Source organism: Ceratotherium simum, chromosome 14, assembly GCF_057802395.1.
Source record: "Ceratotherium simum simum isolate JZ-2026a chromosome 14, ASM5780239v1, whole genome shotgun sequence".
NCBI lineage: Eukaryota > Metazoa > Chordata > Mammalia > Perissodactyla > Rhinocerotidae > Ceratotherium > Ceratotherium simum.
Window position 1 is genome coordinate 36,172,556 of NC_141913.1, and position 14,632 is coordinate 36,187,187.

The 14,632-nt window shown below is 37.5% G+C and overlaps 1 protein-coding gene across 9 annotated transcripts in view; it reads right to left on the minus strand.

The window, feature by feature from the left end:
- PIAS2 (protein inhibitor of activated STAT 2) overlaps window positions 1-14,632 on the minus strand; it is a 100,158-nt gene that overhangs the window by 19,503 nt on the left and 66,023 nt on the right. For all 9 annotated transcript variants that reach the window (XR_015554317.1, XM_087439175.1, XM_087439176.1 and 6 more), the window contains one exon: window positions 1,528-1,661. Coding sequence is in view for 8 of the 9 variants with exons in the window: in XM_087439175.1 (XP_087295301.1) it covers window positions 1,528-1,661 (134 nt within the window). In the remaining variant the exon portion in view is untranslated. The remainder of the gene's footprint in view (window positions 1-1,527; window positions 1,662-14,632) is intronic.

Below are 14,632 nucleotides of genomic sequence, written 5' to 3' on the forward strand. Positions count from 1 at the left end.
GTAACATAAATAAACTCAAGCCAGAAGAGCGTTAACTGAGCAGCATGTCTGGGAGAATACACAGGCAGTAAAGCCACATACTCCATCCTATGGACAAAGACCAACTCCCTAACTCCAGGCATCTGTCTGTAAAATGACTGCTTACCTGGGAAGGCAGGGTGAGCTCTAAGCCTTGACAGAGAGTCAAAAGCTTCCTTCAGACAGCATGCTCTTAGTCATCTCCCCAGTACAGCCAATGGACTTGCGCAGATCCTGCTGCTCACGCTGTCTCCCCAGGTAAGCAGTCATTTTACAGACAAACATCTGGAGTTAGGGGGCTGGTCTCCCTCCATGGACAAGAGTATGTGGCTTCGCTGGCTGTGTGTTCTCACAGATGTATGGCAGTGTTAAGTCAGAATCAGATACTTCCATTCTAGCACAGTAATCATGTTCGTATCAAAGAAAGTATAGGCTCTTCAACATAAGCCAGAACTTGATAAAAATTTTCACCTTGATAAGCTGAAAAAACCCTAAACTTCTCATTTAAGTTATTTAGACATTTAAAGCTTTTATCAATTACCTACTCATCACCTACGTTCTCCTTTCTGCCCACTATAGTCTCCTACATCATATGTTAACTCACCATTTCATAGAAAGTATATTACGCCCTGTAATCTATTTAGCAAAAAATGAATGCTAGTTGATAATGGAAAAGCAGCAGCAACCAATAAACTAAATCACTATTTTTCTCAAAGTTGAGGGAAATCTTAAATCATTCCATCCGTAGGTTCAGTAACAATCACAGGAGAATGATTAATATTGACATAAATCCTTTATCTTCTCCTCTCTTCTTACTCTGAATACTTACTATTCATTACATTATTAGAGTATCAAATATAGTCAGTACAAAACGCAAATGCAGTGAGTGGACTACGTCAGATAAAAAGAAACCTCAAGTTCACACCTAAGGGTTTCAATTATTCAAACTGCCCTTAGTGTCCCCACTCAGTGGGGACAGGTGCAAGAAGCTGAAGGCTGAGTGTACATCCCAGATAACCAAGGCAATGGTCAAATTCCTTCCCACAAAGAATGGAAACAATTCGTGCAGTTTTCTTAGCAACTAATGTGTGACCCCCCCCCCCCCCCCCATTAACAGATGATACAGTCTTTCTAGCCACACCTCCACCTGGGGGTCCCAAGTACAGGTACTCCAAAAACAATTCTGAAAAACTGTCCATAGAAATGTCATTTATAACTTTTCATTTTGTAGCAAATACTATACATTAAAACAATCCTAGGTGATTGTTTCATTTACTTTACTATGAAAAATATACTATGAAAAGGCTGATTGTAAGATAATGTAAACTTTAGCACATTTCTTATGGAAAGAATAAAAATCAGTTGGGGGAAATTACATATGTAACAGATGATCAAAAGATAAACCTGGCAAACTGAGATCTAAATGTAGTTCTAGCAGCCAAGGTTAATGAAAAAGACAATGTTGCATGAGTCTCATTGCTATGCTTTCTGCTGCCACTCTGCACATACTTTCTATTTTTGTACACGGTTGGCTGGATACTTTCATAGCTTCTTTCTTCGGTCTCATTGGACACCAAGAACCATCTTCTTGGAATTTGATCTCATCCACATCAGAACAGTCATTGAGAATTTCCATAAAAAGCCTATGAAACAATTAAGAAGTACAGAAATGTAGTCAATGGCTTTGTTCAAAGGTGAAATAACAAAATAATACACATTACCTCTGAGACAAAAGTAATGCTACCTGACTTGTTTGTTTGTTTGTTTTGGTATTTCAATACTTCACACTTTACAACAACTATCATACCCCCTTCAGCCTAGGTTTTAGTTCTATAATGGGCAACAACAAAGATACTTAGTGACTATCATCTAAAAAATCAGTGGCTAAACAGAAAAAGAGACCTGAAGCCTCCTAGCTGGGATTGGCAATAAAGAACAACCTCTAACACAACACATAAAACAAACATAAGCAAATATAAAAGTTATTACACAAAAAATAATTTATAAGCTTAGCAAGAAAAAAGGATTATAGGGATGGGGAAAGGAGGGAAGAATGGGGACATAAAAGAAATCTTAATAAATTTAAAATAACTTAGAGCATACAATTATGTTCTATAACCAAAATGAAATTAAACTTAAAATCATCATGAAAAAAAATGTGGAAAATCCTCAAATATTTGAAAACTAAACAAAATAACCCAAGACAAAGAAAACATAAAAACAGAAATTAGAAAGTACTCTGAACTGAATGAAAATATAATAAAATTTGTGGAATGTAGCTAAAGCAGTATTTAGATGAAAATTTATAGTAGTCTTCCTATATTAGAAAAAGACTCAAATCAATAACCTCAGCTTCTATCTAAATGAAACTATAAAAAGAAGAACAAATTAAAGTGAAAGTAGACAAGAAAAGGGAAGTAACAAAGAACAGAAAAATAAATGAAATAGAAAAAAAATAGAGAAAAATCAATGAAACCAAAAAGCTGGTACTCTTAAGATCAATAAAATTGACAAACCTCTAGTCAGACTTAAGCTCACTCAAAAAGAAACAGATAACCTAAGGAACCCTATGTCTATTAAAGAAATTGAATTTATAGTTAAAAACTTTACCACAAAGAAAACTCCAGGCTCAAATGTCTTCACTAGAGAATTCTACCAAATATTTGAGGAGCTATAATATCATCACTTCCCAACTCATTGTGTAAGGCCAGCATTACTGATACTAAAACCAGACAAAGACATTACAAGAAAACAACAGACCAATATCCCTTATGCATTTAGCAAAAACAAACCCAACAATAAATAAAAAGGGTAACAAATCATGAACAAGTAGAGTTTATCCCCAGAATACAAGATTAATTTAATATTTGAAAGTCAATCAATGTTTATGTTAACAGACTAGGCAGTGCCAGACGGCAGGATAAAAAATAAAAGGCGTCCAGATTAGAAAGGAAGAAGTAAAAACGTCTCTATTTATAAACAACATTACTGTCTATATGGAATATCCAGTGTAATCTATAATAAAGCTACTAAGACTACAAACTGAGTTTAGTAAGGTTTCAAGATATGAGAGAATATATAAAAATCAACTATATTACTATATACTAGCAAAAACCAGAATTTTTTAAAAAAATACCACATCAAAAGTATGAAATACTTAGGGATAAATTTGACATAAGGCATACAAGACCCATATACTGAAAATTACAAAACATTACTGAGACCTCATTAACTAAATAGAGATATATCATGTTAATGGATCAGAAGACTCAACATTGTTAAGTCACCCTTAACTTATCTATAGATGCAACACAATACAAATCAAAATCCCAGAAGGTTTTTTTCTACTTGACAAGCCAATTCTAAAATTCGTAATGAAAAGCAAAAGATCTATAATAGCCAAAATAATTTTGAAAAAGAACAAAGTTGAAAGACACACATTACCCTGATTTCCAGACAGTGCAGTATTGACATAAATATAGACAAATCAACGGAACAGAATGGAGTCCAGAGATAAATCCACACATATATGGCGAACTGATTTTTGAAAAACGTGCGAAGGCAACTCAATGAGGAAAAAAACAGTCTTTTTAACAAGTGGGGTGGAACAACTGCATGGCCATATGCCAAAAAAAAGAAACCAAAACACACCTTGATTCTTACCTTGCACCATATACAAAAACTAACTTGATATGGATAATAGACCTAAATGTAAAATTAAAATATAAAACACCTAAGGAAAGTATAGAGAAAATCTTTGTGACCTTGGGTAAGGAAAAAATTTCTTAATACCAAAAGCACAATCCATCAAAGAAAACCTTGATAAATTAGCCTTCATCTAAATTAAGAACTTCTGCTCTTTGAAAGACACTATTAAGAGACTGAAAAGATAAAATGGCAGAAAATATCTGCAAATCACATATCTGATAACAGACTTGCATCTAGAATATATAAAGAACTATCAAAACTCAATAATATGAAAACGAACAACTCAAGTTAAAAATGGGCAGAAGTTTAGTCACTTTATCAAAGATAGACAGATGGTGAATAAACACACAAAAAGATGCTCAATATAATTATTCATAAGGGAAATGCAAATTAAATCCACACTGGGGTACCACTATATACCACTAAAATGTCTAAAATTAAAAAGACTACATCAAATGTTGCTGAGAATGTGGAGCAACTGGAACTCTCATATACTGCTAGTGGGAATATAAAATGGTACAAACATTTTAGAAAATAGTTTGGTAATTTCTTAATTAAGCATACACATAGCCATGTGACCAGGGATTCCACTCCTAGATATTCGCCCAAGATCAATGAAAACATCAGTCCACACAAAGACTTGGACATGAATGTTTACAGTAGCTTTATTTGCAATAGCCCAGAACCAGAAACAACCCATCAACAAGTGAATTGCTAAACTGCGGTATATCTATACAATAGAATGCTACTTGGCAATAAAAATGAACTAGTGCTACATGTAGCAACATGGATGAATCTCAAAATGAGCATGCTAAATAAAATAAGCTAGACAAAGGAAGCACATATTTCATGATTCCATTCATATAAAATTCTAGAAAATCCAAACTAATCTATAGAAACAAAGTATATAAACAGTATTTGCCTAAGGACCTAGTGAGAAGGAGAGATTAGAAAGATACATGAGAAAACTTTGAGTGTGATAGATGTGTTCATTACCTTGATTGCCTTGATGATTTCACAGGTGTATATACAGGTCAAAATGTATCAAACTGTATACTTTACATACAGGCAGTTCTTATACCTCAATAAAGCTGATAAAAATGAATAAAAAGGGAAAAAATGCCTCCTCCATCAGAAGATGTAACACTTTAAGTATGTTTATTTTCCCCAATTATACTGAAAACGTAACATAATTCCAATCAAAAACCAGGATTTTTTGCTTTCTGTAATTTGAGAACACTTTTATTCTGCCAGAACCAATGTTAATAACGGCAAAACAAACTGTGAAAATAATCAAGAAACACATGGCCTAAGAGATATTAACACATAGTAATCCAATAATTAAAACAGTTTTGGGGCCAGCCCCGTGGCTTAGCGGTTAAGTGCGCGCGCTCCGCTACTGGCAGCCAGCGTTCGGATCCCAGGCACACACCGACGCACTGCTTCTCTGGCCATGCTGAGGCCGCGTCCCACATACAGCAACTAGAAGGATGTGCAACTATGACATACAACTATCTACCTGGGCCTTGGGGAGAAAAAGGGAAAAAAAGGAGGAGGATTGGCAATAGATGTTAGCTCAGAGCCGGTATTCCTCAGCAAAAAGAGGAGGATTAGCATGGATGTTAGCTCAGGGCTGATCTTCCTCACAAAAAAAAAAAAAACAAACCAGTTTTGCACTGGCCTGCTAATACTTTGATCAATGGAGCAAACAGCAGTTCAGAAATTAACACTAGTGTATATAAGAATGTATTAAACAATGGAGGCAGTATCTTAAGTCCGTGGGAGAGATAATTCTATAGACGTTGGTGAGACTACTGACTAACAATCAGCATGGTAGGGTAGGGTGACCCTACTTTAATGGGATCACCTACTCCCACCCTAAAGTTTCTTCCTCATCTCCAATTTTCCTCACATAGTTCCATTCTTTACCTTCGTAAGCACTTAGCATTTAATATGCAAAGCACTTAATATGCAATTCTTTACTGTCTCCCACACTAGAAGTGCTCTGTTCACCACTTTAGATCCAGTATCTGATACACAGTAGGTATTTAATAAGTACTGTGTTGAATAAATTTATGAAGGAATGCAGAACTGTACAAGTGAAAGGAGAAAAAACAAAAAAACCCTTAAAAGTACCAAACAAGTGAATGTTCATATAAAAATCTCTGGGACTTGACAAACATATTAAAGATAGAAATTCAAAATGAAAAGACATACTTGATGAAACAAAAATTTAAAGTTTTTGAATGAAAAAAAGTCACAATATGGGGCTGGCCCCATGGTGCAGTGGTTGGGTTCGGCGCATTCCTCTTTGGCGGCCCAGATTCCGGTCACAGGTGTGGACCTAGACCATGTTGTGGCAGCGACCCACATATAAAGAAGAGGAAAACTGGCACAGATGTTAGCTCAGGGCTAATCTTCCTCAAGCAAAAAACAAGGAAGATTGGCAACAGATGTTGGCTCATGGCTAATCTTCCTCAGCAAAAAAAAAAAAAAAAAAAGTCACAATAAATACAATTAGAGGGACAGCTCTTGAAGATGGCGGTGCAGGCAGACTCTGAACTCACCTCCTCCCGGGGACACAGCCAATTTACAACTACTCGTGGAAAAATTACCCCTGAGATAGAACTGAAAACTGGATCAGAGGAACTCCTGCAACAACGGACAATCCTAATTGAGGTGGAAGAGGCAGAAACTCCCTTCTGGAGAGGAAAAACGCCGCCTTCACAAGCCGCAGCGCCTCACGGCCGCCAGGAAACAGCACACAGGTACGCAGCCCTCCCTGGAGGCGCGGGGCCCTGAGCCGGGGAGCACCCCCGCTGGCAGCATTTTGTGGACACAGCACAATCGAGACGAGTGGCATAATATCTGACTTTGCCTGCTACTAAAACATTGGGGAGTACCCCCAGAAAAGCTGGTTCACAAAGAAATTAAAACTCGCTCTTAAAGGGCCCACGCGCAAACTCACCTGTTTCAGAAAGCAACCTAAAATCACCAGAAAGAAAGGTGCACAGTGCTTTGGTGAAAAGAGACTCACCTAATAGGCCCTGAGTGCATCTCAGTGAGGGGTGAGACCTCTCCAGGGACTGGGACATTGGCGGCGGCCATTGTTGTGGCCCACTGTGGGCGTGCTGACACAGACGCCATTGGAGTTCTCCCTGAGGCCTGCTAGCCCAGGTCTGCCCCACCCGCTACAGCACCCATTTAATCCAGCTGAGCCAGGGCAGGCAGCCCACCCTAGAGACTGGACCCACCCAACAACAAGCCCTCAGGCAACTTGTGGGCCTGCACAGATTGGTGACTGGATTCTCTGCTGCCTGGCAACTGAGCCGACTTCAGCGGGACAAGACATGCACAAGGAGCGGGTGGAGAGTGTGGGGCGATGGTGGAGTGTGTGGGGCTCCCGCCGTGGAGAGACTGGGTCCGCTTCGGGAGGTCGGGGCACGCACACAGGGCAGGACTGTGTTGACTGTGTGTGTGGACCTGTGGGTGGCAGGGCTTGTCAGCTGCAGAAGACTTGTGCTTCTCAAAGACCCACATAGGGGGTTTGCCCCACCTTCCAAAGCCTGAAACAATTGGGTGCTCCTGTGCCTGAGGCCAGCCCCAGACAGCTGCAATCCTCAGAGAGCTGACAAGAGACCTAAAGGCTGGAGGCTTATAGCAATTGTAAGGCACTGAGCCTAACAACCTGCCACGCTGGGGGCCTACTCACTTAAAAGAAATACTGCAACAGAAGTGTGGTATTAGAACTTGCAGCCAACTGTGCTGGGGCTCTCCACACCTGATAAAGAGACTGAAGGGCCCACAACAACTACAAGCAGCTGAGCATTACAACAGCTGGCCAGGAGCATAACTCAGCCTCCCTGGGTGCCTACAGGGAGAGCAAACAGGCCACAACAGAAGGACACACGTAGCCCACATAGGGGTCACCCCTGGAACATTGAGAACTGAGGGAAGCACACGGCAGGCCTCCTAAGCCATCACTTACATAAGGTCACCTATCCAAGAGCAGCAAACGTAGCTGACCTACCTAATACGTAGACACAAGCACAGGGAAAGAGGCAAAATGAGGAGGCAAAGGAATACATTCCAAGTAAGGGAACAGGACAAAACCCCAGAAAAGGAACTAAGTGAAACAGAAATGAGCAACCTACCTGACAGAGAGTTCAAACAAAGAGTGTTAAGGATGCTCACTGATCTGGAGAGAAGAATAGATGAACTCAGTGAGAATGTCAACAAAAAAATGGAAGATATAGAAAAGAACAAATCAGAAATGAAGAATACAACACTGGAAATGAAAAATTCACTAGAGGGACTCAAAAGCAGAGTAGAGGATACAGAAGAACGGATCTGTGAGATGGACGAAAGACTAGAAGAAATTACCCAAGCTGAACAGGTAAAAGAGAAAAGAATTAAAAAGAGTGAGGACAGTCTAAGGGACCTCTGGGACAACATCAAGCACACTAACATCCGTGTTATAGGTGTCCCGGAAGGAGAAGAGTGAGACAAAGAGGCAGAGAATCTATTTCAAGAAATAATAGATGAAAACTTCCCTAACCTAAGGAAGGAAACAGACATCCAGGTACAGGAAGCACAGAGAGCCCCAAACAAGATAAACCCAAAGAGGCCCTCACCAAGACACATATAATCAAAATGTCCAGAATTAGAGATAAAGAGAGAATCCTAAGAGCCTCAAGAGAAAGTCAGTTACATACAAAGGAAACCCCATAAGGCTATCAGCTGACTTCTCAGCAGAAACCTTACAGGCTAAAAGAGAATGGCACGATATATTTAAAGTGCTAAAAGGAAAAAACTTACAGCCAAGAATACTCTACCCAGCAAGGTTATCATTCAAAATGGAAGGAGAGATCAAAAATTTCCCAGATAAGCAAAAATTAAAGGAGTTCGTCACCAAGAAACCAGTGCTACAAGAAATGTTAAAGGGACTGATTTAAGGGGAAAAGAGAAGACCACAAACAGGAAAAATTATCTATTTCCATGAAAAGAACATAATGGATACAAATGCACAAAAAAGAGGTTGGATATGATATCAAAAACATAAAAGGAGGGAGGAGGGGAGTTAAAGAGTAGAGCTTTCAGACAGAGGTCAAACTAAAGAGACCATCAATTCTGTATAGAAGAAAAAAGGAACACAGAAGGACTACTAAAAAACTGAGAAAAAAAAAGTTAAAAAATGGCAGTAAGTACATACTTATCAATAGCTACTTTAAACGTCAATGGACTATATGCTCCAATTAAAAGGCATAGGGTGGCTGACGGGATAAAAAAACAGGACCCATATATATGCTGCATACAAGAGACACACTTCAGACCTAAAGACACTCACAAACTGAAAGTGAAGGGATGGAAAAAGATACTCCACACAAATGGCAATGAAAAGAAAGCTGGGGTAGCAGTACTCATATCAGACAAAATAGACTTTAAAACAAAAACTGTAAAAAGAGACAAAGAAGGGCATTACATAATGATCAAGGGAACAATCCAACAAGAGGATACAACACTTGTAAATATCTACGCACCCAATGTAGGTGCACCTAAATATATAAAGCAATTATTAACAGACATAAAAACAGAAATAGTAACACAATAATAGTAGGGAACTTTAACACTCCACTTACACCAACGGATAGATCATCCAAACAGAAGATCAATAAGGAAACATTGGCCTTAAATGACACACTAGAACAGATGGACCTAGTAGATATATACAGAGCATTCCATCCAAAAACCGAAGAATACACGTTCTTTTCAAATGCACATGGAACATTCTCCAGGATTGATCACATATTAGGCCACAAAACAAGTCTCCATAAATTTAAGAAGATTGAAATAATACCAAGCACCTTTTCTGACCACAACAGTATGAAACTGGAAATCAACTATAGGAAGAAAATCAGAAAAGCCACAAATACGTGGAGAGTAAACAAAATGCTACTGAACAATGACTGGGTCAACGAAGAAATCAAAGAAGAAATCAAAAAATACCTGGAGACAAATGAAAATGAAAATACGACATGCCAGAATTTATGGGATACAGCAAAAGCGGTTCTAAGAGGGAAGTTTATAGTGATACAGGCCTATCTCAACAAACAAGAAAAATCTCAAATAAACAATCTAACAATGCACCTAAAGGAACTGGAAAAAGAAGAACAAACAAAGCCCAAAATCAGTAGAGGAAGGGAAATCATAAAAATCAGAGGAGAAATAAATGAAATAGAGACCAAAAAAACATTAGAAAACATTAATTAAACCAAGAGCTGGTTCTTTGAAAAGATCAACAAAATTGACAAACCTTTAGCTAGACTCACCAAGAAAAAAAGAGAGAAGGCACAAATAAGTAAAATCAGAAATGAAAGAGGAGAAATTACAACAGACACCTCAGAAATACAAAAGATTATAAGAGAATACTATGAAAAGCTATATGCCAACCAATTCGACAATCTGGAAGAAATGGATAAATTCTTAGAATCATACAACCTTCCAAAACTGGATCAAGAAGAAGTAGAGAATTTGAATAGACCAATCACCAGAAGGAGATTGAAACAGTAATCAAAAACCTCCCCCAAAATAAAAGTCCAGGACCAGACGGCTTCCCTGGTGAATTCTACCAAACATTCAAAGAAGACTTAATACCTATCCTTCTCAAATTCTTCCAAAAAATTGAGGAGCAGGGGAAGCTCCCTAACTCATTCTACAAAGCCAACATTACCCTGATACCAAAACCAGACAAGGACAACACAAAAAAAGAAAACTACAGGCCAATATCACTGATAACATCGATGCAAAAATCCTCAACAAAATACTAGCAAATCGCATACAACAATACGTTAAAAAGATTATACACCATGATCAAGTGGGATTTATTCCAGGTATGCAGGGATGGTTTAACATTTGCAAATCAATCAACGTGATACACCACATTAATAAAATGAAGAATAAAAATCACATGATCATCTCAATAGATGCAGAGAAAGCATTTGACAAGATACAGCATCCATTTATGATAAAAACTCTGAAGAAAATGGGTATAGAAGGAAAGTACCTCAACATAATAAAGACCATATATGAGAAACCCACAGCTAATATCATCCTCAATGGTGAAAAACTGAAAGCTATCCCTCTAAGAACAGGAACCAGACAAGGATGCCCACTTTCACCACTCCTATTTAACATAGTACTGGAAGTCCTAGCCAGAGCAATCAGGCAAGAGAAAGAAATAAAAGGGATCCAAATTGGAAAGGAAGAAGTGAAACTGTCACTATTTGCAGATGACATGATTTTATATATAGAAAACCCTCAAGAATCCACCAGAAAACTTTTAGAAGTAATAAACGAATATGGTAAAGTTGCAGGATACAAAATCAACATACAAAAATGAGTTGCATTTCTATACACTAACAATGAAGTAGCAGAAAGAGAAATTAAGAATACCATCCCATTTACAACTGCAACAAAAAGAATAAAATACCTAGGAATAAATTTAACCAAAGAGGTGAAAGATCTGTACACCGAAAACTACAAAACATTGCTGAAAGAAATTGAAGAAGACAAAAAGAAATGGAAAGATATTCCGTGCTCTTGGATTGGAAGAATTAACATAGTTAAGATGTCCATACTTCCTAAAGCCATCTATAGATTCAATGCAATTCCTATCAAAGTTCCAACAACATTTTTCACAGAAATAGAACAAAGAATCCTAAAATTTATATGGAACAACAAAAGACGCCGAATAGCTAAAGGAATCCTGAGAAAAAAGAACAAAGCTGGAGGTATCACACTGCCTGATTTCAAAATCTACTACAAAGCCATAGTAACCAAAACAGCATGGTACTGGCACAAAAACAGACACACAGATCAATGGAATAGAATCGAAAGCCCAGAAATAAACCCACACATCTATGGACACCTAATCTTTGACAAAGGAGCCAAGAACATACAATGGAGAAAAAAAGTCTCTTCAACAAATGGTGTTGGGAAAAGTGGATAGCCACATGCAAAAAAATGAAAGTAGACCCTTACCTTACACCATACACAAAAATTAACGCCAAATGGATTAAAGATTTGAATGTAAGAGCTGAAACTATGAAACTTCTAGAAGAAAACAGAGGCAGTACGCTCTTCGACATCGGTCTTAGCAACATATTTTCAAGCACCATGTCTGAACGGGCAAGATAAACAATACAAAAAATAAACAAATGGGACTACATCAAACTAAAAAGCTTCTGCACAGCAAAGGAAACCATCAACAAAACGAAAAGACAACCTAACAATTGGGAGAAGATACTTGCAAACCATACATCTGATAAGGGCTTAATCTCCAAAATATATAAAGAACTCATGCATCTCAACAACAAAAAAAACTAACAACCCAACTAAAAAATGGGCAAAAGACCTGAACAGACATTTCTCCAAAGATATACAGATGGCCAACAGACACATGAAAAGATGTTCAAAATCATTAACTATCAGGGAAATGCAAATCAAAACTACAATGAGATATCATCTCACGCCTATCAGAATGGTTATAATTAACAAGACAGGAAACAACATATGTTGGAGAGGATGTGGAGAGAAGGGAATTCTCATACACTGCTGGTGGGAGTGCAAACTGGTGCAGCCACTATGGAAAACAGTATGGAGAGTCCTCAAAAAATCAAGGATAGAACTACCACATGATCCAGCTATTCCACTGCTGGGTATTTATCCAAAGAACTTGAAAACACCATTGCATAAAGATACATGAACCCCTGTGTTCACTGCGGTGTTATTCACAATAGCCAAGACTTGGAAGCAACCTAAGTGCCCATCAAGGGACGAATGGATAAAGAAGATGTGGTATATATACACAATGGAATACTACTCAGCCATAAGAAACGATGAAATCCAGCCATTTGTGACAACATGGATGGACATTTCCGGTATTATGCAAAGCAAAATAAGTCAGAGGGAGAAGGTCAAATACCGTATGATTTCCTTCATTAAGCAGTAGATAATAACAACAATAAACAAACACATAGAGACAGAGATTGGATTGGTGGTTACCAGAGGGGAAGCGGGGAGAGGGGAGGGCAAAAGGGATAATTCGGCACATGTGTGTGGTGATGGGTTGTAATTAGTATTTGGGTGGTGAACATGATGTAATCTATGCATAAATAGAAGTATAATGATGTACACCTGCAATTTACACAATGTTATAAACCAATGTTACTGCAATAAATAAAAAAATTAAAAATAAATAAATAAAGTAAAAAAAAAATACAATTAGAAAGCAAACAAACCAGGAAAATATATTTGGCACATGTGGACAGACAAATTTATATCCTCAATATATATGACCACTTATAAATCAGTAAGAAAAAGATGAACCCACATAGAAAAATGAAAACAAAAAAAAAAAGAACATTAAGAGACAATTTGTGAAATATAACAACCAATATATGGATGAAGAATGTTTGATAATTCTTATAAGAAACAGAAATCAAAACAATAAGAAATCTTTTCAACTAGGAAATTGGTAAATGTATTTTAAAAATAAGATTTAACATAATGTGTATGGTTCCTAAGAAGTCTGAGAAGTGAGCTTCTAATACACTGCTAGCAGGAGAGTGAAGTGACTTGGAGAATAAAATAGTTTACTCCTTCTGGAAAGCATCTTAACAATAAATAGTAAAAGCTTTTTTTTTTTTTTTTTTGAGGAAGATCAGCCTGGAGCTAACATCTATGCCAATCCTTTTTTTTTTTTTTTTTTGCTGAGAAAGACCAGCCCTGAGCTAACATCTATTGCCAATCCTCCTCCTTTTTTTTTTTTCCCCTTTTTCTCCCCTAGGCCCCAGTAGATAGTTGTATGTCATAGTTGCACATCCTTCTAGTTGCTCTATGTGGGACGCCACCTCAGCATGGCCAGACAAGCAGTGCATCGGTGCGCGCCCAGGATCCAAACCCAAGCCGCCAGTAGCAGAGCGCGTGCACTTAACCACTAAGCCACAGGGCCGGCCCCTAAAACCTTTAAAATTATATATTCTCTTTGATTGAGCAGTTCAATTTCTAAGAACTTAAGGAAAAACTCCATAGACATACACAAAAAACAGCTTCAAAAATGTTCATATCACAAGGCAACTTAAAACAGAAAAACTAGAAGCAAATGACATAGGCAATAAGAGAAAAAACGTTTTAAACGATGAGTAGTATACCCATATAATAGAATATCAAGTATTTAGGAAACAACTCTAAAATATTAATGGGCAAAGGGGCACAACATATGCAACTTACTCTCCAAGGGTTCAAAACAATTCTGAAAATAGTAATAATTATCATCTCTTTCTCTCTACACATAGATGCACACACCAAAAATGTGTGTGCGTATATATATTAACAGGGAATGTGATAAAACAAATATGGCAGAATGTTATCAACTGATGCATCTGGGTCAAAGTTACATGGGAGGTTCTTTGTGCTCCTGTTGCAACTTCTTTGGAGGTTTGAAATTATTTCAAAATAAGTTAAAAAGATTTAAAAAGTAAAAACCCAGTTAAGTAAAAGTTCAGAGACAGAAAAGTGAAAGTCTCGTAAACTCTTCATTGCCTCATTCCTCTCTACAGTAATACTCTTTTAAAACTTAGCAAAAAGAATGCTGTGAAAGTATCTTTAAAGATCTAGGATATTTTTCACTCTATATTGAGTAAAAATCATATGTACATACAAATCATTATGTAAAGCATGATTTCAATCGTTTTAATGCATCAATAACAAAGACATCACCCTATGGATGGAATGTTGATGATTTTATTTTAATCTTTTCATTAATTCTATTTCCTAAATCTTCCAGTGGTGCATGGATGATATATGCAAGTTTTTTCTAAAAAGTGTCATTCAAAAGAAAGGGTAC